Consider the following 26092-nt stretch of genomic DNA (forward strand, 5'->3'; position numbering starts at 1 on the left):
CGGAGCGGACTATTTTCTTTAGCGGAAGCAATACAATCGGGTTTAACAATCGGGGGAGAGGGAGAGGGAGCGCTTCAGAACTCCTGACCTGATATTTAGATACTATATTTCAATAAATATATTTGTTGACAGGGAAGCTGTGTGCAAACAGAAATATATATTATTTTTCAAAAAAAAAAAAAAAGCATCCCAGAAAAAAGGGCACTTTCACTCCAGGAATAAAAAGGGCAGGTGCTCAAGCCCCCTTTCATGTCTATGTGTGCACGTGCCTGGCCTGTAGTGAGAGGAGTAGAGGTCAACTGATGTATCGTTTTTTTGCCGATTAATCGGCACCGATAGTTGTAGTGATGCACCGAAATGAAAATTCTGCACCGAAACCGAAAATTTAGGATGCACTTGGCCGAAAACCGAAACTGAAGTCGAAAATGGCTTCTTTTAAAAACGTATATATATATTGCTTGGATTTAATGGATCTGAATTGAAAAATCACAATATAATAATCAAACTTTTATTAACAGTTACATAACAAAACATAAAATATTTGTAACAATAAATATAAATAATAATTATTCTTCAAGTTTTATGTTCCATCAAATAAAATAGTTTATTAAAAATTGTGCAAAAAAAATCCACAATTTTGGAGATTTTTGCAGAACAAATGTTACATATTGCAACTTTGGTGTCCTCTCGTATAGGGCTGTCACTTTTGTGAAAAAAAAATCCTGTTCGATTTGAGACATAGGCAAAGTGTTCATTGAATCGTTAGTAAATTGCCTATATTTGGCGTTGATCCTTTTTCAACGCCAAATATAGGCAAATCCACCGACAACTAAACAGGTATTAGGGCGAACGTAAAGAGGGCGCTTGAGACGCGAACAAGTCAGCAATGTGGACTGCCATAACATCAATGAAAAACATTACTGAAGGCTACATTGATATTATGCACTAATAGGCTGTGTGTCTGTGTGTGTGTCAGAACCTGCAGTTGCTGTGTGACGCGCTCCGAGAGAAGGCCGTTAAAATCGATTCCCTGTTTTCGTTTTCGAAACTTGTGTTGGTTGGTCCGATCGATTGTGCAGCTTTTGTGAAAAGCTTTTTTTGATTGTGACAGCCCTTTGACATGCTTAATCTTTGATAGGCAGACGCGTGATAACAGCTCGACCGTGAGTGAAACCTAAGCGCTTGCGCAAGGATGGGAGGGGCGGGTGACATTCATTTTCGGTTTACGTTTTCGGCTGTTTTTTTTTTATTTCGGCCCGAAACCGATAATGCCATTTCGGCCGAAATTTTTCGGCGGCCGAAATTTCGGTGCACCCCTAGATAGTTGATTGTTGGAACTAACGGCTATTTGCAAAATAGTAGCCGATAGTTTTTCCGGGTTTCGTCTGTTGGAGTAGCTGATTATACACTACGAGAGCGACCTTTAGAGGGGGAATCATTGACATCCCTGTCTGTTTGTTTTGACATATGAGGCTGAGTTTTCCATTAAATTACATTATATTTGTGACCCTGGACTTAAAGGGGTGGTTCGGGATTTTTGACATCGGACCTCATTTTTAAGTCAGCCTGGTTATTATTCATCAGTGGAGACATTTTTTTTTTAAATTATCCAGTCTTTATATTTGGATAGATAGCTGATGCTAAGCTAGCGCGAGTCAATGGGTATATGTTAGCCAGCCATTAAAAACCGTTTTACCCGCTCCACAGTGCACCAAACGCAAATCAATTATAACACTAGACTATCGATGCAAATGTCCGTTGATAGAATAATGTTAGAAATCAAACTTGTAAACCACCCCTTTAAGTTGCCAAAAATCATTAGGATATCAAGTAAAGATCATGTTCCATGAAGATATTTAATAAATTTCCTACTGTAAATATATCTAAATCTAATTTTTTTTATTAATAATATGCATAGCTGAAAACTTAATTTTGCCAACTTTAAAGGTGATTTTCTCAGTATTTATATTTTTTTGCACCCTCAGATTCTAGATTTTCAAATAGTTTCATCTCAGCCAAATATTATCCTATCCTATCAAACCATACATCAATAGAAAGCTTATTTATACCCACGAGATCTAGACGTGACACTGTGCTTTTTGCCTGGTGTATGACTGCCATATTTTGTTATTTTGATTAGATTATCATCATGTGTTCTAGAATGGAAGCGATTAAACTGTGAGCATATACATCTATATGTATGTAATTTCAATGCTATGGCTAGATATTTAAAGATGGCTGTATAGAATGTGTAAATTTCAACTGTTAAAACATTTGAAAATTTTGAAGTTGCTTCTGTTAACATTAGTTAATGAACTTATTTATATAAAATTTTTATAGCCAGTTGATTAATCCGTATCAGCCAGTGTGGTTCAACCTAGCTATCGGTATCATAAAAGCCACTATCTGTCGACCTCTTAGTAGTGATGTGAATATGGTTTTCTAGAATAGTGAAGTATGCAGTTCGTATTCTGTCAGTAAATGTTCTTTGTAGCAAGTTTGGGAAATTTCATCCTGAAAAGTTCTGTTATCAGCCCATAACTTTTAATTTTTTAACATTTTGTAAATATATAGGTCACGTGCACTGTAATCTGATTGAGAAGATTGTATTCACATGGTTACATGCTTAGTTTTTTTTTTTTTCCAGATTCAAAAAAATCACTGGAAGTGTGAATGAACCAAAATCAAGCGATCCAGGTACTCAACTAGTGACTTTTTTTTTTTTTTGGTATTTTCAGTGGATACACTTCAGTTAGCTTCCTGTGTTTTACCTGTTATTATTATTATAATATTTACTTTAAAAGCACCATTGACATTAAGATAGATGCCACTGGCTGATGCATCGTGTCTCCTGCAGTTTCTTTTTAATATCCTGTGACAAGCATTGTTTTATTGACATGTCAAGTCTTTTAAAAATGCATCTCAAACTGTTTACATTTTGTTCTATTTCATTGCACGCCATTTAGCTGTTTTTTTTTTCTTTCAAACACAAGATGTGACCTATCTTGGTGCAGTGAACCTAAAAACCAGTCTAGCTGTACAGGGTTTCCTTAAAACTGATTAGTCAACTAGTGAGGAATCAGCTAAAAGAGCAACATCGGTAACATTCCCATACAGGCCACCCAATAGCTGAAACTTAGACTTCTGCAGAGTTGGTTCACTCGCACACATGCCTTTGCTTCGAGAGCTTGAGTAGTGCACACCAGAGATGTGTCCAGCAGCAGTGCTGTGAACATGCATCGAGACACCACGATGAGTTCTTCATATGCATGGGTTAGTGGTCGTTTAGATGGCTGGCAGTGATTTGATACAATGATCAGTTGCTTAGCAACATTTTTATGAATTTTTACAAGGCATGTGAGAATGCGAAACGTGCAACAAACGTTTTCCCAAATTCATAATGAGAATCGTTTATAAATCTCCTGTTGTCAACAAAAAGAAGCAATGAGGCCTTACTGCGGGTTTCTGCAAACATAAAAGCTGAGAAAAAACGAACTCCATCAGCATTAATAAATGTTATTATTGTAATTTTACTATTGTTCTGTAAAATGAAATTTAAAAAGATTATAATAAGGATAATAATAATTACAACAGCTCTATTAATACATTTATTATAGCATTCACACATAGTGTTCAGACTGGGATCTGTAAGTCTCTTCTGTTTAGTGAGGCTACATTTATTTGTACAGTAAAAAATGCATGTCTGATTCAAGTAGGGGGTCTCAAAAATGGCCAAAAAATATTATTTTACTAACTTATTCATTTTAAATTAAATTGTTTTATTGGTACAATGTCTGCTAGAATGTTAAAATATTCAGTGTTAGGTAAATATTTTTAAAGCACATTTTGGTTATTTAATTTCTGCAATGGTGAAAAAAATTGGCAAAATAGGAAAAATAAAAATAAAAACCGTGTTTGGTATTCAGCCTTCAGCATTCGGCCCAGTGTTTCATTTTGTTCAGCTTCGGCCAAGAATTTTAATTTCGGTGCATCCTTAGTTTTTATAATGGAATACAATACTTTGGGTCTTCTTCACACTAAGAAATAAATGGTTCTTTTCAGAACTGTTCTGCGAAAGTTCTTTGCAGAACTCAAATGGTTGTTCTATGGCAAGGCTGGGCAACTTCGGTCCTGGAGGGCCACTGTCCTGCAGAGTTTAGCGCCAAGCCTAATTAAACACACCGTCCTGTAGCTTTCTTGTAATCTTGAAGACCTTGATTAGCTTGTTCAGGTGAGTTTGATTAGGGTTGGCACTAAACTGTAGGGGTGGGAATCTATGGGTATCTCACGATTCAATTCGATTACGATTAATAATGCATCACAGTGTTGTCATACAACCTGTACATCTATTAGGGGTGGGAATCTTCAGGAACTTCACGATCCGATCCGATTCCGGGAGTCACGATCCAATTCCCAAACTATTCTTGATGTACATTTTTGACCCAATTAATTCTTCTTCTGTGCAAATAAATCTTTACAACTTAACATCTTAAACAAAATTGCAGTTTTATGCTTTTTTTTATAGTTGGAATCTCTTTATGTCAGTACTGCCATCTTAAAAATATAGTGTCTGAATCTTCACTGGTTTCACAATTCAGTTTAATTACGATTATCATTATCAACTCAATATCACTTCTCAGTTTTCAATATTACTGCACATGGCTACGTTTTCATATAAATTTTATATCAAATTTATTTTGTGCAAAATTAACTTATTATACAAGCACAGCAGGCTATTTTTTAAAAACAATTACTTATTTAAAATCCGTTCTTTAAGTGTCCGAAAGCTTACAGACAATAGTTGAGGATTTTTCTTTTTTTCCCTCATCATTATTGCCGTTTGATTATTACTGATGAGATCATAGAAAGTGGCAGCTTTAACAAGCTGCATTCACACACAGATCTATTTCAATATCAGATGTTTTGTCCTGCTCTGAAAACATAAATAACTGTGTGTACACAGTCTCACAGTGCAAGTTCTTTGCGTGCACAGAGAGAAGTTAGCCCAAGACACTAAATCCAAATCACAGATAGTAGTATATACCTTGAGCCCTACTTTTGATTTATTTAAAATTTGCACCATTCTGAGACATTTCAAATTATACTGGACATTCTATTTTTATAACTGGGTTCAATGGCACAATCAACATATTCTGCACTGCAGAAATTATACATTATTTTAATGTTAAGGTTATGTATTATAAACAACTAATTGTATCTTATATGAGATAAATCCCGTTGATTAAAACCTTGCAGTCAAAATGCTTCATTGGTGATCTTCAGCGCACGCAGCTCAAAACAGAAATGCAGAACATTAATAACTATGACTAGGATTGTCATATACATAATGTTATATTGAGAGCACTATTTTAAAAATGTTTGTGAATTCTTAGGGTTTTCAGCATTGCAAAGCACGTGCACAGAAGGACTTGACACATTCTGACTACGTAACAACGTTTAAGTTCACTTGTGCTTGATTTTGTGTAATATAATCAGGGCCCCAATTTCGCTGCATGCATTGTGCATAATTCTACACATTCCTGCAGGGTTCACGATTATAAAGCTGGAAGTTCCCACAAACATTTATGTACTAAAGATTGTAGCTGGAATCCAAACAGATTATCGGAGCTGATCAGTAATTTTAAAGCTTTCTGTGAGACAGAATTTTGCAAAAATTGTGAGTGACTGTGATTGAGTGGTACTGCGTCTTCTCCCGTTCTCTCAAAATGCACAAATAGCCTCACTTCCATAATATCCATGTTCATTTTTCTCTGCAAGGAATACAAGACTAGTGTGTGTTTTGGACAGTTCAGGGAATTGTCACTTGCACATCATCTTAAGTCATGCCAATTTAAACATCCAAGCTGTTTTAACCCATAATGTACTAGGGTTAGGGTTGTTTGCATGTAATTATGCATAATTAATTTTTATTATAATAATAAGTACGTATAATGTGTAACACTGACACCTTAAAATAAAGTGTTAACCAATTTTCTAAGTCTCATTTGTTAATGCATTAACATTTAAGTAATAGATTATTGTTATTAAGTTAAAAGTGAATCTAGTTTTCTTTACCATTGCTCGTGCCATGAACCCTACAGACACAGCAAATAGAACCAAACCGTGATATTAACCGAAGCGTGGTATATCATTACACCCCTAGAATAGTGTGTAAATGTGTGAACCCATCTATAGTTTTGTAAGGTTATAACTAGTCCTGCACAGAGCCCGTAGAAAGTTTGACACATTCCCTGTCTTTGCATCTTCGTTTATGGATTTAGCAGGTGACTTTCTGGCTACCAGTACAAATGTGATGTCGTAAGCTACATTTTGCAGATTTTTCCCAACAATCAGTTCAGAAAATGTGGCAAAGGTGTATAGATTCCAAATTTCTCAAAGGGCTATCATTTGTAGCTCAACATTCTTGTCTGTTATGGGTTTTTGTGTGTTTTTGATGACGGAGGTGCGATATATACTTTATTTTTCAAAAGATATGTTATTTTTTCTTATAGATTTACTGTATAGAAAAAAAAAACATTTTGAATTTAAACAAAACTATTTAAGTCTTATTCTATATATTTTCTAATTTTGGCATATTTTACACTCCCAAAATGTTTGATTCTGATTCAGTTTGTTGTTCTGCTGTTCTTAGGACGTAAAGTAGGACTGGCTAAATCTTCATTCTTAAAATCCCAAGTTTTTTAACCTATGCCAGTGTTTCCTAAACCACATTTGACCACAGCAATGCAGAATTTAAGGCTTAAGTGTTCATGAGTTTATAGTTTTATAACGATTTTACACCTTATAACAATACATTTTACACATGAAATGCAATTGAGATTTCAGTTAGTATCTGGAGAGCAGTTTGTGGTTGAATTATTATTTTTGTTTAGTGGGCTCTGTTCATTTTTTTTTATTAATATTTTTGTAATGTGCAAAGTTGGAAAGATCCCTGTTTATTTACAGCATTTGCTGAGAGTGTATTTCTTTATTAATGTTCAATAGTTTGAGGTTGGTATCATTTTGAAAGTTGAAAGAGGTCTGATGCTCACCACTGCTACATTAGTTTGATCAAAAATAGAGTAATATTTTGAAATATCCTTACAATTTAAAACAGCTCTTTTTTTGAATATATTTAAAAATGTAATTATTCTTTATTTGTCTCTTGTAATAAATTTTCTGCATCCTTACTGAACACAAATATTAATTGCGATAATGTAGTATCAAAATTGATATCATAACTGAGAAATAGAATCAGAATTAGAATGAATTTGGAACAACAGTTGGTAAATAGAATTAAACTTTTTGAATATACTGTCTCTTTAACATCCCGTGGCCTAAACAATTGAATCTCATTCATTTGAGATTAGATGTAGCTGAGCTAAAAGTCTTGGTTTATTTGTATCCGTTGCTTTACTCCCCATCCGAGTGAAATCCCAGACGATGCGCACCTGTCTCAGCTCAGACGGCCCGCGGTCTTTCAGACGCTGGGAATGACAGCTGTGGTCTGCTGCCGTGTGAAGAGACTATTTATAGCCTGCTCCCAGAGCCACTATAACAAGCTTCAGCACAGTGATGGAGGGAGAAATCTGGATCCCTGTTGGGACTTCAAAGTGCTTCCGAATGTGTATGTTGCTTTGCATTTTGGCTTGGCTCCAAGCACAGAGGGGGCGGGATGTTGGCACTGGATAGAGGAGTGTGTAAGCGAGCATGTGCACGAGTCTGGCTCCATGATGTGTATCATTAAACAGCCAGCTGCTCCGTGAGGGAGTGAAAGAAATGGGATGATCCCTACTCCTGCCTCCCTCGTGTTTATCACCTGCAGCGTCTGGCAGACTGTCTGTGTTTATTCTCGAACTGGTGTGAGCTCAGTGTTACCCGTGTTGCATCTCAATCAGAGACGCGGATAGATGCAACATCATGGCTCGCCGTTAACGCTTGTCCGTTAAAAGTGGATTTTGTGACGGGACAAGTGAAAGAGAATTTCACTGCTGTTAATTTTGCTGTTAAATAAAGAAACAGTGTAGGACAGTGGTTATTATGTGCAATCAGTGAGAAACTCTATATTTGTGCAGTGTGCGCATGTCACAAAAAAATGTATAGCGATTTGAAGCTTGTGACCCATAAACCCGCACATCAGCCCGATCACGCTATTTAGCGTTCATGTAAACACTTTATTCAGATTCATCAATCGGAATGAATTCGGTCCGATTGAACCAAAAATTGTGCATAAATGTTGAAGGAGTCCCAGCTAGGGATGGGTATCGTTAAGGTTTTAACGGTATTACTACTCTTACTGATACTGCTTAATGGTCCGGTACTTTAACGGTATTCTTATCGGTACTTTGTGTTGTGTTACTTTGTGTTGTGTTAGGCAGTCGAACACTTTGCATTTCTCTGTCTGCACATAATGCACTTTTGAAAGATGCTTTGACAGATTGCTTGTGTATACGCCCTTACATGCAAAAATGTTGTTGCACTTATGACAACCAGTGTTGTCTGCATCAACTCTAGTGAAGTATAACCACACTTTGGAACGTTTGCTCTCTCCGCCACTGCTCCGGGTGTGTGTTCTCGGTGTGTGTGTCCAGGGGCGGACTGGCCATCTGGAGCACCGGGACTTTTCCCGGTGGGCCGCTAGCCAATGTGGGCTGGCCCACCCGGTACACAAATATATATATATATATTTTTTTTTTTTTTTGAATTGACGGAAATCATAATATTACATCTCTTTTCTATGCAAATGGATGAGTGAGTCGATCGCGCAGCCAACAAGCGCGTTTTCGTCTAATTTAGAGAGAGACAGATTCATCTGGTACAGCGAATTTCTCTGAGCAGCAGGCCACTGTATACGTTCACTTAAAACATAACCGACTGTGTTTACGAAAATACTTGCAGAGACAATTATTTTGAAATAATTGTGTGTATTTATTCATTCAGAAGTTAGGATACCCAAAAGATGAATTAATTCTTTGTACGCGCATTGTCTGAAATGCTGCTCACAGCGCGTGCTTTGAACGAGTGCGCGCAAGCTTCGAACGCGCGCAAATTGTTTAAAAAAGTTAAATCAGCAAGATTTAGAAACAAGTGAAAACGATCAACTACGATACATTTCACCCCTCCAAGCGAGTGAACAACGCGAATTTTAAATTACTATTCACGATAGCCCGTCGGGAAGAGCAGTGATACATTTTGGAGCCCGACTGCAAAACACAATAGCCCCTGGACGTCGGGCTAGCGATTTTGCGAGCCCTGCACCTCAGATCTATCCAGTTTGTGAACCACTGGTTTCCACAATGTTTTCGTTAAACAAAATAAATGATTATTTTAAAAGATTTACTCAAGAGAATAATCTGTTCACGAATCGGATCATGAACTTATATTACCGCATATTCATGCATCTGTTAATTGCAGTGTTGGGAAGGTTACTTTGGAAATGTAATAGGTTACAGATTACAAGTTACCCTATTTAAAATGTAATAGTAGTGTAACTTTTTTAATTACTTTATTAAAGTAATGTAACTAATTACTTTTTATTACTTTTTGATTACTTTTCAAAATCTCCAATAAATGTTTATTTGCAACTGTTAATCATCTTCAAACATTTACACCATTCAGGTTTAGGCAATAGCAATCCCGTTTTTATGACTGGATTCTACTAACCAGACTATGTTTCTGCATCGCGGAAATTATAGGGCCGTACGTCTCAGAATAGTCAGTTCAATTTGGGAAAGAAATCAATTACATCTGTATGTGGATGTGTGTAAATATTCAAATGTAATCCCCACTGTAATCTTTAAAATTTTCAGAAGTAACTGTAATTTAATTACTCATTTTTTCTTAGTAACTGTAACTGATTACAGTTACATTTATTTTGTAATTAAATTACGTAATTAAGTTACATGTAACTAGTTACTCCCCAACACTGGTTAATTGAATGCAAAGTGTGAGTTCTAGGAGAATGTTTGTCTCGTGATGAACATGTATCGCTCACTAGGAGTCGCTAAATGAACAGCTGCAGCACGCAGGTTATCTTTTTTTTTTTTTTTTCAATGGAGGATCAGTTGCCCTATTGGTTAAAATCCCCAAACAGTATACTTAAATATCAAATAAATAAATTACATCAAAACAGGGGCGTTTGCGTTTTGATGTGGTGGGCTGCTGTGGGCCAGAAAGTCCAGGGCCACTTTTTGGTCCCAGTCCGCCCCTGTGTGTGTCTATTTCAAAATAAATGCTGTTCTTCTGAACTTTCTATTCATCAAAGAAACCTTATTTTTTTTTTTTTTTCTGAAGGATTGTCTGACTGGAGTATTGATGCTTAAAATTCAGCTTTGAAATTTCAATAAATTACATTTTGAAATATATCCAAATAAAAAACAGTTAATATAAATAGGTTAGTAAAAATATTTCACAATTTTTCTATTTTGCTGTACTTTGGATCAAATAAATGCAGACTTGGTGAACAGAAGAGACTTCTTTAAAAAATATTAACAAGCTTACTGTTCAAAAACTGTTGACTGGTAGTGGATACAATAGGCAACTTAAATTTTTCCTCAAATTTCTAACTTTTAATTGGCTTAGAAATCTATAACTGCTGGACAATAACAAATAATAATGATTTGTTTATATACTACAAAATGTTTTTGTCAATTAGCACTGCATTGTTCATACTTTATCACCTGCTGAAGATGACTTGAAAAACCATATATTGTTGCAATCGTATGTTTAATGTCTTCGTGTTTCCAAAAGTTTCTGGCCTTTTTTTTTTCTGTGTAAAAACTGTTTTCATACAGCGATAGCTGGACGATTTTGCCCATATTAGGAATTTCCTGATATGACTTTCTGTGTGAGAGCGCCCTCTGGCTTCGAGTATGAATGAAACACACACTGCAGGAGAGTTTAGCGCTCTGTGATGTTCATCTCGCTGTATCCTGAGTCCGAATGAAATATCAAATCATGTGCAGACTATCCCGTCTCTTTGAGTTTAAACCTATATTTATTCACACCAGCTCTTGAAAACCTCTGTGCGAACACACTTGACCGAAAAAGTGTGGGGGACGAATTTCCGTGATATAAAAAGTGGTAATTATATAAAAAGTAATTATATTTTCATCATTATGAAAATATAATTATGTTTTCCTTTAAAATGTTCTTCCTAACTTCAGGCCTTATTATCATGTCATATATAGTCCTAGCTTTGATGTTCTGTAAAACAACAAACTTTAAAATACTTTCTTACTGGTGAAAATAGTACAAATAGCAGTATGCTACATTGTCACTTAAACTTCAGTTGTGTGTGGCGAATGGCAATGCAGTGTACACAGTCCTGCAACAAACTTTACAAACTGTGGTTGTCATTTAACCTCACTAGTGTATAGTGTATTATGCAGTATGTGCTATATATACTGCCTACAGTTTAAGCGGGCTCGCTCTCATTAGACAAACATTGAGCGTATCATTATCAGATCCATGAATTGTGCACCTGAATCAGTGGTGATATCATCTCTTAGCCTCCGTCCTGTTGTGTTGGTGGCATTTACTAACAGCTGTCACGGAGGTGATTGAGAACCTCTCCTTCCTCCCTGATGGTCTGATGTATCATACACACTCCTGTGTGTGTGTGTAACGTGTCAGTCGTTCATTAGCAGGTTTTAGTAGATAAGGTGGATTTATTAAAGCTATTAGCAGACTCAGCAGCATATTGAGCCTCATGCAGGCATGTTGATTTAGACTACTCTCTCTCTCTCTCTCTCTCTCTCTCTCTCTCTCTCTCTCTCTCTCTCTCTCTCTCTCTCTCTCTCTCTCTCTCTCTCTCTCTCTCTCTCTCTCTAGTTTTCTCTCACAGCATGGAACTGCTTAATATCTATAAGGTGTCTTAACCACAGCTTCCATTATACCCTTAATAATATGAAATTGAAATAATAGACCTTAGTCAGAGTTGACAGAATATTTATTTTTATGAATGTGGAGGCGAAATTCGCCAATTTGAATCTTTCAAGGTTAAGATGTGGAAACTTTTTTTTTTTTTTCAGATTTTTATGCAATTTCCCATGATTTGAAATCGGGACGTTTTTGTAACATTCTTTAAATCATCATTTTCGTTCAAGTCAAATTTATGTGCATTATGGTCTATAAGAAGAATAATCACACACACTTTGTTTCTTCAGAGTTGGGTTCACTTTCCTGGGATGACCTGGAGAACGATCTTCCTGATGAGCTGATACCTAATGGAGACCTGGGGCTGATGTCCATGTCCTCTAACGGCGGGGCTGCAGGTACAGGCGGTTACGGCCCCATGGTCCCTGACACTGCTGCCAAGCACAAGCAGCTCTCTGAGCTCCTACGGCCTGGAAGCAGTGCTGGGATGAACTCGGCCAGTCCGCAGCCCGGCGGCATCGGACCTCAGCTGGGTGGGCTTAGAAAGATTCCCCTGGGCCAGGGCTCCCCTTCCCACCCCTCTCAAACACAGAAACCAGGCGGCACTTCTGGGGCGCAGGGCAATAATGCCAGCTCGGCTGGCTTGGGACTCGGCACGGGATTTACCCAGGCCATGCTGAACAGCGGCATGATGGGACCGAACGCAGCCGGACAGCAGGGTCAGGTGATCAATGGGACTTTGGGCTCTGTAGGCCGTGGTCGAGGAGCACCGGGGATGCAATACCAGGGTGCCGTCATGCAGGTGGCACCTTCTGTAGGGGCGGGAGGAGCAGGGGGGGCGGCGGTACCAGGAGGAGCGGGGAGTGTCCTGGCAGAGACGCTCACACAGGGGGCGCAGCAGATGGGCATCAACACCCAGCAAGCCGGAAATATCAACAAGGTGAGATGGTCAGTTTCACTCATTTTGAGTTCAGAGTCATGAAAATATTTAAGATGGCATGAATGACAACTGTCCCTGATGAATATCCCTATTATCAATCATGTGCATTTATATAAATTTTGACATTTTGTACAAAAATCCTTTGGAAACAATTCAAATTGCACATAAAAAAATTGCATTCTGTTACACATTTACTGTATAAATTCCTAGTGGAGCATCACACAAATCATGTAACTTTACCTCAGGTCATGTCACTGAATAATTTCTCCAGATAATTGGCTATTACTTTCCAGAATATTCTGATGTCTGCTGACGCTGATGGCGAGCAGACATTTAGTTTGTCCTAGTGTTTTGTTTGCACGCTATAAACCGCAAATCATTTAATATATTTATTAAAGTAGTGATGGTGGCTTGATCAGTGGCTACAACTACAAATATTATTTTCAGTATTCAGATTTTTACCATTTCAGTTGTGCCATTGTTGTTGTTATTTGCTAAAACAGTTTGTTAAATAGTTTTTGCTAATTGAAATAAAGGTTAAATAAAATATTACCTGATTGTTCAATTTTAATGAAAATTTGGCCTTGGCAGCTTACTAAAATAAGATGAGTTGATGCATTACTAAAATTACTAAAACTAAAATAAAGCTAAATAGAAGCAAAAAAAACAACATAATACAGAATTACTAAAACTAAAATTGAAAATATAAAAATACAAAATAATATAAAAATATAAATTCTATAATGCGAATGAAAATAAAATAAAGCTGAAATGTGTCTCCTTTGCTCTTTTTTTTTTTTACATGTAAATTTACCGTTGCCATTATCTAATGCTCATATGGCGGAAAATAACATTAACAACAGTAATAATTAACCCTTGAGTGTTTATATTTTTGTACCCGCTGCATTTTGGGGTTTTTAATTCAACACAATGAAATTTTTTGTTAATACACACACACACACACACACACACACACACACACACACACACACACACAGTACAGTGTGGTTATTTAACATTTTTCCTGATAAATGTTCTTCACAGAAAATGAGCCGAGACCAATGAGTCTGAGTTTGAAAAAATACTAAAATCAAAAAATTTTCAAAAAAATGAAAGTGGCTCCCACAAACCCGAACGCAATGCAAGGGTTAACATTGTTAAATGTAATCTTTGCAGATCTAAAAAATTACTGTCTGTTTTCGTACTGTACATTAGGGCTAGACGATTGACAAATAATTTGTCGATTATTACCTTAAAAAATTGTAATTAAGATTATCACAATTTACATTGATGTTTATAACATTGTTTGATGCAACTGCATGTGTATTTTTATATGAAAATAAACAAGCTGAATACACTCTAACTGAAAAAACTTTAGTGGTTTTCTATAGCGTTAAGCCTCAAATGTCAACTATACATCAGATTGGTTTCTTCTTTAAATTATAAAAAAGTAAAAATATGATTTGTATTAATGTTATACTAAAACTGAAATTAAAATAATGAAACTCATCTTAAGCTCACCAAATAACATAAGTGGACTTTGAACGATTAATTGTCGCTTTGAACGATTACGTAATTGTGGCATCCATAATTGTAATCGGAAATGATTGGAAATGTTATTAATTGTGCAGCCCTAGAGTACATTATCATGTTGTGATGCCAATAATCACTTTTAGCATCTACAGCTTTTTTTTTTTGTGTGATATTTTTATATTTTTATTTTACTTCCACAAAATAGTAGGGTGAATTACAGTAAATTAGAACACTTTTTGCAATCAAGATTCACCATTGAATTCAGCTATTTTAATATTGGATTTTTGGCATCGGCTATCATTTTATTATTGGTGCATCCCTCCGTTTAAATTCACATATACCATAAAGAGGCTCTGTGGAAAGTTATCACAGTGATGTTTTGTGAAATTTGTTTCATATCTATTAGGGCAGTGCGATTTGGCAAAAATATCTTAATGATAATCACCTTTAAAAATATCACAATATGTGATATTGTCCTCTAGCTAAGCCCCACCTCCACCATGCCCCGCCCCCGCTGAGACAACATTGCCGACATGCACCATGTTCAGTTTGGTCTTAATTATTGCCTCAAAGTTTGGTTTTACTTTTCTTAGTTTGTGCTTAAACAGAAAGCATTAGCTTTGCTGTTATTTTGGTGTTTCTAATAATTTCCACTCTGATCTTATTAAAATTGTGCTTGAATTTGTTTTTTTCTATATATAACCCAATTTTTAGTTCATCATGGTGAAGTTGGACGTTCTGGCGGTGATTGTAAGAATGATAAATGCATGTTGATGTCATAATGTCTTGAATAAAATATGCCTATTTTCCAATGTTTCTCTTTCTTGTTGGCATTATCACCTGTGTAGACACATTTCATGATGGTAAAATAAATTTCCTTTAAGGGGTCATATGATGCAATTTCAAGTTTTCCTTTCTCTTTGGAGTGTAATAAGCTGTTTGTGAATAGACAAGATCCCTAAAGCTGCAAAGACTAACGTCTCAAACCCAAAGAGATATTCTTTATGAAGTTAATTTAAAATCATGAAAACCAAACAAACAAAATCTTGAAATCACTCCTGAAGTGGACAGGAAGCCAGTGTAGTGAAGCTAAGACGGGTAATGTGCTCATACTTTTTAGTCCTTGTATGGGTCACTGTGTGGGAAGATTTGCGTAACGCCGCCCAAATGTTCCCACAAAGAAAGAAGGCCCCAAACATTTACACTTATTCATTTAGCTGACGCTTTTATCCAAAGCGACTTACAATTGCTATATATGTCAGAGGTCGCACGCCTCTGGAGCAACTAGGGGTTAAGTGTCTTAAGTGCCATTCAGTTGGAGTTATGTTAAAAATGGTCTTTGATCTTTCAAGCTGTTTGATTCCAAACACAGTTTAAGTCATTATAATCCGTAATTATGTCCCCACTGGATGCAACTATTGGCTTGTTTGTAATGGGTTTTATTGTTTTTGTCTTGTGGCAGTGGTGTTCTGACCGGGACACAGCATCACAGTATCTTAAGGGGCGTAACATTTCCATCACACGCATGAGGCATTCGGCCAATCACAATGCAGTGGATAGCTGGCCAATCAGAGCACACCTCGCTTTTCAGTCTGATTAGCTTTGTAAAAAATGATGCATATAGGAGAAACAATAATCTACTGTATGTCTTTTTTTTTGTTTGTTTTTTGAGAAAAAGGTTTCTTTTGTTCATTTTGGTTCATTTGGCCCTTTTTTAATGAAATAAAAATAACTGCTTTATTTAGAAGAGGGGATAATTTGAAATTTCATTTTTGTATGGTCATTTTTATCATTTTTATTTTATTAATCAAAATACAATGCCCACAGTATTATATTCAGTGATGGGCTGAAAAGCCTACTAATATTTTAAATGAATGAAGAATTTCTCAGCATAATTACACAGTTTAAAAAAATCTGTGAAAATATTGCACTGAAACGTGTGCTGAATTTGCGTATTTTATTTATACCTGTTATGTCTGTGGATTTTCGTCATTTATAGTAGAAATAAATATTCAGAAACACATGCAGTGCTACTTTTTGACTTTCTTTCCGTTTAACTTTTATTAAACAGCAGATCAAAATAGAAAAGGCCTAAAGGATAAATTATAGTAAGGCTGTTTTTTCACAGCCCTACCTTCTAGTGAACAAAGCTAAACAGCGTTGCCCTTTGTGTAATAAGTTACAGAAACTGTTAAACGCACCAACTTAAATAATAAAATACACTTACCGGTTGTGGTCCATAAACAACGCCTTCTCCAGACAAAGAGGGAACTGCTCCATCTTTCAAGAATAATCTTTGTGCGAATCCGGCATTAAACTGATTGAGAATAAGGAAGCTGTCCTCAGCAAAATGTGCTGCACATAGTTTTACATGTGGATTATAATTTTCGGGAACCGAGTTAAACATAAATTGTAACCATTAATCTCCAAGTACAGCGTCCCTGGGAAGCCCAAACAAAGATGATTGGACTCAGAGATGAAAATAACAGCGTTTCGACGACATGGCGACAAACGCTCTCTTTAAACGCAACTCTTCCTCATCCGTGTGAATGCAACAAGACCACGCCCCCTTTTTTGTGTATTCCTGTGGGCGGAGGTTAGTCAAAAAACGGTTTTAGTGACGTCATTACTGCAGGAACTAGAGGGATGTAGTCCAAACTGGTCGTTCGATGTAGGCGAATTCTGTTAAATAAAATATCTCGCTTGGCATTGAACTTTGAGCTTTAGAATTTTACAGATATTATTTATACTCTAACAACAACATTACACACTAACTAGAGGTGTTCCGATAGCCTTTTTCTCTTTCCGATACCGATTCTGATACCTGGGCTCAGGGTATACACAGCTGTATATACTACTAGCCCTGTGTAAATTGCTAGAATTATTTTATGGTGTGCTTCAGACTTATCCCTTAATAAAACATGAACAAATACATGGTGAACTACTGTATTTATTACAGTATTTTTATTATCTGACATGGATTTGACAGTAATATTATTTATTTTCTTTAGCGAAAAAGAACTTCAAATGCAGCCAAAAATCTAACACTGCAAACTAAAAAAGGTATTTTAGTTTTACAATATAACTGTATAAAAAAACTGCAACAAATAAGTCTAGGAATATAAAATATGATATATTAATCAGATAATCTCTTTACAACAAAACAAGTAAAAAACAAGCAACCGTCGAGGCATAATTATTATTATTAATAGAGACGTATTATTATTACTACATAGAGACAGCTAAACCTACTGTAGGCTACAACATTAGCTTAATATATTGTCAATTTACTCGCCATGAATATCTTTGAGTGTCTGTGTTTATGATATGACAGTTTTCTCAAATGAAATGTTAAATTCTCATGAAGTGACGGTTTATGCGTTTGTGTCCTCACATAGTGACACACGGCAGAGACTACAAAACAGCGAGCTCCCGCGCATCTGCGCCCGTCACCCACAGAGATGTAGAATTTGCAGGAGTAATATTTAAATGGTATTTTGCAGTTTAATATTCACAGACAGTAGTATATATTCGGCTACAGTCTGGAGCCCTGCGCTTAGACTAACACTGAAGCGACTGAACCCAGCTGCGGGTACCGAATATACTCAGTAACTTACTACCTATCACATTTTTACATTTTCAGCACCGACTTGGTAGTGAAGTGCCAGTACTTGTGGCATCCCTAGTCGCCGTTTTACTGTCTGGTTGGTCCAGTCTGAAATACTGCTAAACAGCGGACATACTGCTAACCACTGATTTATAATATAGAAGTGGCTTCACTGTCTGTTGGCAGTTTAGAACGCGATGAGCGATCCAGTCATATATAGATCAGTGCTGCTAACGCGCTTTCATTTCTTCTTCTTCAGCACAACTTCCTGTGTTAGCAATGCATTCTGAGCAGCGAAGAAGAACCGTGCAGCGGTTAGGCAAAGCTAGCGGTCATAACTAGGTCTTGAAAATGGTATCGGATCGGTATATTACTAGATTTATAACTTGTAATTTTTTCCCCTGATAATCGTCTGTTACCTGATTGTTGACATCGATATCGTGATACTTATGAGACATCACCAATATACGATAATATTGTCTCATGGCCCAGCCCTATATCTTCTGTAACGCTCCAGTATTGCGATGGAATCAGTTTGTAAATGAAGCCGTGCGTCCAGTTAGATCTGTCACTGTAGCAGCAGACGGACTCACGTTATAACTCTCTATCTTGAGCCGCGCTGTGCTGCCTCATTGTTTGATTATATGAGTCATTCCTGCTCTTGTGTTTTTCATTAGGCTTAAAAGCTTGTATTGCGAGAGCGGTTGCGTGCCAGAACTCTCTTAAACTCTGCCATTTTGTTTGAAGTCCTGCGATAACGCCAGAATTATGCTTGATGGGAAGGCAGCTGAAAAGCTCTCAGTGTAAAGTGGCATGTTACATGCATACACAACTCATCTGTGCTCTATGCAAATTTGATGAGCAAAACGAGTCTCTATGATGATGGGTCTGAAAGTAGCACTTGAATGTCAGAAATGGCTAGTGTGTGCATTTGTATTACGAATTCAAATCCCTAGTAATTTATAGGGGTTAGGGCTAAAACAAATTAAAAAAGAAATGCTTGATTTTTGCATTTCTTAAAAATTAAAAGTTGTTTCTTGCCAATTTCAGGTGCTGATTCCAAATATAGTTATTATTATGAAAAATAAGATTTGTTAATTTTTTTTTTACTTTCAATTGATGATAACATGCTTTCTGATTATAAATTTTTTATTAAACCAATAAAATGGAATTCAGGAGAAATTAAATATTGGACGCAGAATTTGGAAACTTATTTCATAGGGCCCCAAAAATGTAATGTTTATAAACATTTTAATAAATTGTTGGTTAATTATAAGTTTCATGATTTCAATTAATTAGACATGCCCTTTGATTACTAAAATTTAATGTAACCATTAAAAAGGAGTCCATAAATAAATGCAAGACAGTTTGTGGAAAATGAAATGAAATAAAAGAAAAAAAAATAAGGAAAAAAAGTTTGTTTAAAAAATAGAACAAATTAATAAATAACATTTGAGTATTTGAACATATTTCCCCCAATCCTTTAGAGATTGTTACATTATACATTTTGAATACTACTTCTAGATGAAACTTTTGATATTTGACTGCTTCTGTTATTTCGATAAGTGCATTAAAGCTGATACATAATATATTTTTATTTTGAGAAAGAAATAAAAGAATCTATCAATCCAAACTTCAGATTTGATAATATTAGACCTTTTTTGCAAATCAGCAGAATTGTTTTCAAGATGCAGGGCTGTGATGTATGCTAACAAGTAAATCAATTAAGATTGAAACATTAGATTTAAACGTCAGAATTGATCGAGAATGTTTTTTGGTTGATCTTAGTATCTCATTCTCCATCATGTTTTTAGCTTTAAGGAAAGAATAGCTGACCATCTGTACAAAGTAATGACATGATTTAAAATATAAAACCAAAATAATTAATGCCAATAACCCATAATATAACCGCATTTTATCAAGAATTCATGCATTAAACATCATTAGCTAGCTTCACTCAAATCAGAAAAAAGGTGAAGGTTATAATGACTGCAATGGACGAGTGTGGGAGGTTCCTGTGGCTCAGTGGTAGAGCGTTGCGTCAGCAGCGCAAAAGGTCGTGGGTTCATTTCCCAGGGAACACTTCTACTGGTAAAAAATAAATGTTTAGCCTGAATGCACTGTAAGTCGCTATGGATAAAAGTGTTTGTAGCACATGGATACTCAATACTGATTGGGTGAATTCCCGTTTTAAAATTGTGCATGTAGTTGATCTGCACTCGAAACTAATATTTTGCTACATTGCGTACAGATCGCGCGCACATAGACACATGCAACCCTCAGCTTCTCCATAGTAGAGAGACGCTGCACAGTCATTTAATATAGACGTGTGCTGATTATAGTGTTCTAGGAAAACACGTTAAAACTATTCATGTAGTGTGTATTTATTTTTTTTGTTTAGTCTGAACAGAACTTTGTGAAATGTTAAATACTTTAGCTTTCATCATGGAGTGAAGGCGGAGCAGTGTTTCTGATCAGTTGAGCGAGAAGTGGAGTGGTGAACGTTGTGATTACTGAATGCTTGGAGTGCAGAGAGGAAATTGTTACCACTACTTTATACACACACACACACACACACACACACTTTTTACCAGTTGATCGATAAGGGTACAATCCAACATTGAGCTTTTGCTGCTTGTACAACCTGTTCACTCAGCTTATTCATGAGTTCAGCTTTCGTAGGTGCATTGCGTATTTTTATTTTATTTTATTTTATTTTTTACATTTTTTTGCATCCCATGCCATCTTACTGTAGTTAAAAGTGCTCTATTAGTATCAGCTTGAACACAATGGGACATTTTGTATATAACAGTGAATGTGTTTATAATAGGGTCCAGCTACAATTTAATATTACATTTACTGTGAAATGAATGTTATAATTAAAAAAAACGATAACTATATTATTTTCCAGACCAATGTCTGAAAAGTTTCTCTTGTTATTATATTATGCTGCAGTTTTGTCATCTGCTACTTTAAACGTTCTTCTTTTTTAAAAGTGGATTGATTCTCATTGGTTGTCAACAAGTCGACCTACTCTCAAAATATGCCATAATCCATCTGCTTTCTTACAATCGACTGCAAGCTTTCATTCAGATCTACCTCCATCCAGTCAACAAGTCCCGCCGTGCATGTTTTCTTTTTTGAATGCGCAATAAAAGTCTACTTTCAAATGTCTTCATTGGTCCACTGACAAAAAACTACATGTTAGTTTAGACTGACATGAGGGTGAATAATTGACACGATTGAGGAAATCCTGGGCACGATGCAGATCTGCTGGAAGAGTGAATCTTGGCTGCTCTGACAGACAGTGTGTGTGTGTGGATGAGTAAGCACAGAGAGTAGCGTGAGAAGTGGGTTGGTGTGTATGAATGAGTGAGCAGAGCAGAGCGAGGGAGGAGCGTTCGGTGCGTGTGCCACTCAGCTGGACTCTTTTATCTGTTCTGCTGGAGTGATGTCAACAGAGGAGAGCAGACGGCCGGCACGCTGCTGGACATCAGCACAGACACACACTCAGGAAGTGTGTGTGTGTATGTGGGAGGGGGGGTCTTCAGTAGGTCACATGGTTTCATGTGATATGAATTTGCAGATGAGAGTTCACCGAACAAACGCAGTGAAATGCAAAACTTCTACACACTAGCATTTCTGCTCTCCCACAGTCGTAAACGTGTATGAATGGAATTCAGTGGAATGAAAGTGTAGTGCAGGGCTATTCAATTAGTTTCATTCGAGGGCCGCATTATCAAATCGAAAAGTTGAGGTGGGCCGGTGGGTTGGTTTGGGGGTTTATCTTATTTATTGAAACATAACAGTTTCAATAAATAAGCTAAAGTAACCCTAAAGAAGTGTGGTATTTACTTGGAAATGTGGTACCCAACAGTATGCAAATATATAAAACCATAATAAATAAAAACTTGATAATTTACAGCTGTGTACAACTATTTTCCTTGGAACAAATAAATTATTTATACAAACTTATAGCTGTTGGTGAGAAATAATAATTATTTTATTTATAATTGTTATGCTTAAATGAAAATATTCTGACAGTGAGACTTGTTAACCACAGGCTCCCACTGTATAGAAAATGCCTAAACACAAGTTAAAAACTATACGCACCTTTACAAAGAAACTGACATAATTTCATAACAAGCATTAAATATATATTCCTCTACCCACCTAATAAAACTAATGCAATATAAATCACTATATTTACTATTAAACTATATAATATTATAGTATATATTTACTATATTTATTTATTACTACATAGTATTCAATATAAATATTGCACATTTCTGCCCAACCATGGTAAATTACTACAGTAAATGTGGTAAATGTTTGTAAGGGTGATTAGGGGATTTAAAGTCTTCTAATTTCGGTCATGCCACAATGTTTCTCCTGCTTTCCTCATCAGTCTTGTTGGGAATGTTGAGGCTGTTTCATCCGATTTAATACTAATTAAATCATCGAGTGATTTGTGGTTTGTAACAGAAATGTTTTTGTCGAACTGAAACGCTTCCACTGGTTGTCGCAACGCTGTTTAATATTAGTGTGTCCGGGACCGGGAGTAAACGCAACTCCGCGCTGGGCCGTGTTTAAACAACTAGTGAAACAACTGAAAACATCGCTATTTGTTGTAACCGTACTGAACGAGAAACCGCTTCAGATGATTCAGTTACGGAGCGGTCCGAATGAATCCGAATAGTTTTAGACCGTTATGCAAGCGCGTTTAGAAAGAATCGAACCAAAAGAATGATTAATTCACGAAGGATTGGTAGCCTATCGCTGGTTCAGTCGACATAAATTCGGGACACATATAATAACTGCTGAAATATTCACACGTAAAACGTTTCTCAGGTCAATCGGAGCGAAAAGAGGAGGGAGGTTGGTGCCGTCGGGCCGCATGGAGATGATTGGGCCGCCAATTGAATAGCCCTGGTGTAGTGTGAGCGGTAAAATGGAGTAAATGATTATTTTTTGATTAGAAATGTGTTTTACGATGAATAAAACGAATTGTTGCAGGGTTTTATTTCTTTATTTCTTATTTTTTATTTAGTTAAGCTTGATGTATTAAACTAAAACTGAAATAAAAATCGGTAAAACTATATAGAAACTCAAAAACTGAAAAAACTTAAACTAATAAAACCTGACAAAATGACAAACAAAATTACAAAAAAATATAAAAAATTAATTCAATTTTTAATAATTAGTGTAGAAATGGAAAATAATATGGAGGTATCAATGGAAATGCTCCAAGGCACCGAAATGCAAATCATTACCACACTTTCTGGGACTGCTCTGTTATTAAGGTCTATCGGAGAGGAATACTTACTCTCCTACAAGAGATCTTTAAATGTGTAATGTTTGGATTTATACCCCAAGAATGGTTAAAAGGAGATAATATATCAAATCTAAAATTGCCTGAAACCAAAAATGTTGCTTGTATATTATGCATCAGTTGATATATATTGATGTATTTGTATTAATTTATCTGTTAATCTGCGGTCTCATTAGCAAAACTTTGACACAAAACGTCTATTGTTTGTTGTCAACAATGCAGTGCTGGATGATGCACAGCTCACTCAGAAGTCACTTTCAAACCAAGCAGCTTTCTGTTGCTGAATGTGGTGAATTCACATGACCAACTTACAAAATGTACATGGGGAAATCTTTTGCCCTCATTCAAAATTCCCAATCATTCCTATTCAGATGAGTGGATTTCCCCCCATTAAAATTCACAGGATGATGCTTATTTATCCTATGCTATAGTAACAGTAATGACCAGGTGTTATTTTAGATGTGAGATCCTGTGTCTGAATGTTCTGATGACTCGTCTGACATGATATTTCTTGTTTTCTTGGGTTTGTAGATGGGCACGGCTGGTGGCAGCAGTCCGTTCGGTCAGTACCAGGGTGGAGGGCAACAGATGGGCACGGCTGGTGTGAACGCTCAGAATAAAGGCGCCCTTCCTAAAAGCCTGCCCCAGTTTCCAACTGACCTAAAGGGAGCGACGGTCACCAGTGTGCCAAACATTGTGAGTCTCCCATCACGCACACTAACTGGAGTGAGCTTGCAGACGAAAGTTCATTCTGTGACGCCGTTGTTGGTTCTCGCCCACAGCCCCAGCAGCAGCAGGTGTCGGTGGGGATGGTGGCAGGTCAGGGTGTGTCCGCGGGCCCCACGGCCGACCCGGGGAAGCGAAAGCTGATCCAGCAGCAGCTGGTTCTGCTGCTCCATGCCCACAAGTGCCAGCGGCGCGAGCAGGCCAACGGCGAGGTGCGGGCCTGTGCGCTGCCCCACTGCAGGACCATGAAGAACGTCCTTAACCACATGACGCACTGCCAGGCTGGCAAATCCTGCCAAGGTGAGTCAACGTCAAACGCCCGTCGCCTGAGCTGATCCCAACTCAAATGCTTGCCAGATAACGTAAGGCTTATCCACACGATTGGGCTTCTACATGAGTGTCACATGCTGCTTTGACCTCAACATGAAAAGTTGTGCAGATAGTGTTACATTAAACAAATATAATGTACATTGTATCAATGGAATAGTATTAATTACTATTTTCACATTTTGTATCAAGATATGAATTAACAAAATGTTACTTTATTATAATATAATATAATTGCAATACAAAATATAATATATTGGTCGACCGATATGCGTTTTGACAGCCAATGCCGATATCTTGGAAAGCAGGGGTGCTGATAGCCGATATAATATTTTTATTATTAATTTAAGAAATTGTAAATCATTTGACAATGGATTAAAAAATAAATGTGTAAAAGAAACATACTTCTACTTTAGATGACAGTATTTTACACAAATGAATAAATATTTTATACAATTATAATATAAAAAAAAGTAAACACTGTAATCAACAGGGCCCTGGGAATTTTTTGTGCATTCGGAATCACATTTTTTAAATAAAGCCAGGGTAACCCTCATTTTACATACAGCACACAGTACGAATGACATGAATATTACAGTGGACAAATGCATAAAGTGCAGCATAATTTGAAATCACAAGTTTAAAGTTTACAGCATTCAATTCACACGGACTGACCATCACGCAGAGAACACGTGATCATGCTGGATAAAAATGCACACTTCAAGATCTCACAGCTTGATTTGACGTGAGTTTGCAAGGTTTGTGAAATGAAATGTTCATTAGTCATTCAAAGATTTGTTTAAATTATATAAATGCGTATTTGCTTAATGCTAATGGCAAACGAGAAAGTATATGGCAAAAAAAAAGTCTGGTGCGCCGTCAAAATAACACCTTGAACACATCGACCAAGCAGAAAAACTTATCGGCTGATGCTGATATTTGAAAAATGCCAAATATGGGCCGATATATCAGCCTTGACGATATATTGATCGACCAAAAATAATATTGTTTATTAAAACAAGTTCACTAGTTTTTTCTACTGACGTGGTCTGGCTATTGCTTTAAATTTTTACTGGCCCTGCCACAAAAAAAGAAAATAGTTGCTGTTAAAACTGCTTGAATTGAAATCAGAAAGGCTTAAAAACGCATGCAAATGATACATTTCTTTGATGATGCAGCAGTGAAAAATCCCTCAACTGGCCCTCAGGCAGTCCTTATCATCAATCCCTGCTATATTACATCAGATCACTTCCTTTAAGTGTACTTCTGGCCAAACACCTTTGGGTTCACAACCAGTAACATTTCACTCACTCACACTGGGAATTTCTAGAGCAAACGCTCTGCTCTGTCTCAAGTATAACAGTCTGTTTAGAGAGAAACTCGTGCTCTTTATGGTATAATGCAATATTAAGGGCTTGGCAAACGGCAGGAGAGGGCTTGCGCCGGCTGCTTTGCTTGCAGAGCTTTAGTTGTTGTTGGAGCCGGAGCACAGGGCTTCATTTCAATTCAAACATAAGCCTGGTGCCAAGCGTGCCATCCACAGTGCCAGCTCATTTCCTGTTCTTCACTGCCCGCTGTGAAGCCTGTATCTCAACGCTTGGACTCCTGAGGAAGAGCATGAAGGCTACAGATGACTCTTAAAGCATCATGTGTTTGCAGACTGTGTGTTTGGTGCCTCCTGAAAGCTCTTCTGGCAGAACTCACTTCCTTCTGTAACCGGCAACCAAACCAGGTGTGACACAGCAGC

General features: G+C 36.8%; 1 protein-coding gene across 5 annotated transcripts in view; it reads left to right on the plus strand.

The window, feature by feature from the left end:
- LOC132131444 (CREB-binding protein-like) overlaps window positions 1-26092 on the plus strand; it is a 52794-nt gene that overhangs the window by 4004 nt on the left and 22698 nt on the right. For 3 of the 5 annotated variants that reach the window (XM_059543464.1, XM_059543466.1, XM_059543465.1), the window contains exons 2-5: window positions 12168-12361; window positions 12392-12817; window positions 23824-23988; window positions 24075-24318. In XM_059543464.1, the coding sequence (XP_059399447.1) occupies window positions 12168-12361; window positions 12392-12817; window positions 23824-23988; window positions 24075-24318 (1029 nt within the window). Of the gene's footprint in view, window positions 1-12167; window positions 12818-23823; window positions 23989-24074; window positions 24319-26058; window positions 26078-26092 lie in introns of those variants that run through there. The other 2 variants (XM_059543467.1, XM_059543468.1) reach the window with 2 other exon arrangements.

This window comes from Carassius carassius, chromosome 48 (assembly GCF_963082965.1).
Source record: "Carassius carassius chromosome 48, fCarCar2.1, whole genome shotgun sequence".
NCBI classification, from domain to species: domain Eukaryota; kingdom Metazoa; phylum Chordata; class Actinopteri; order Cypriniformes; family Cyprinidae; genus Carassius; species Carassius carassius.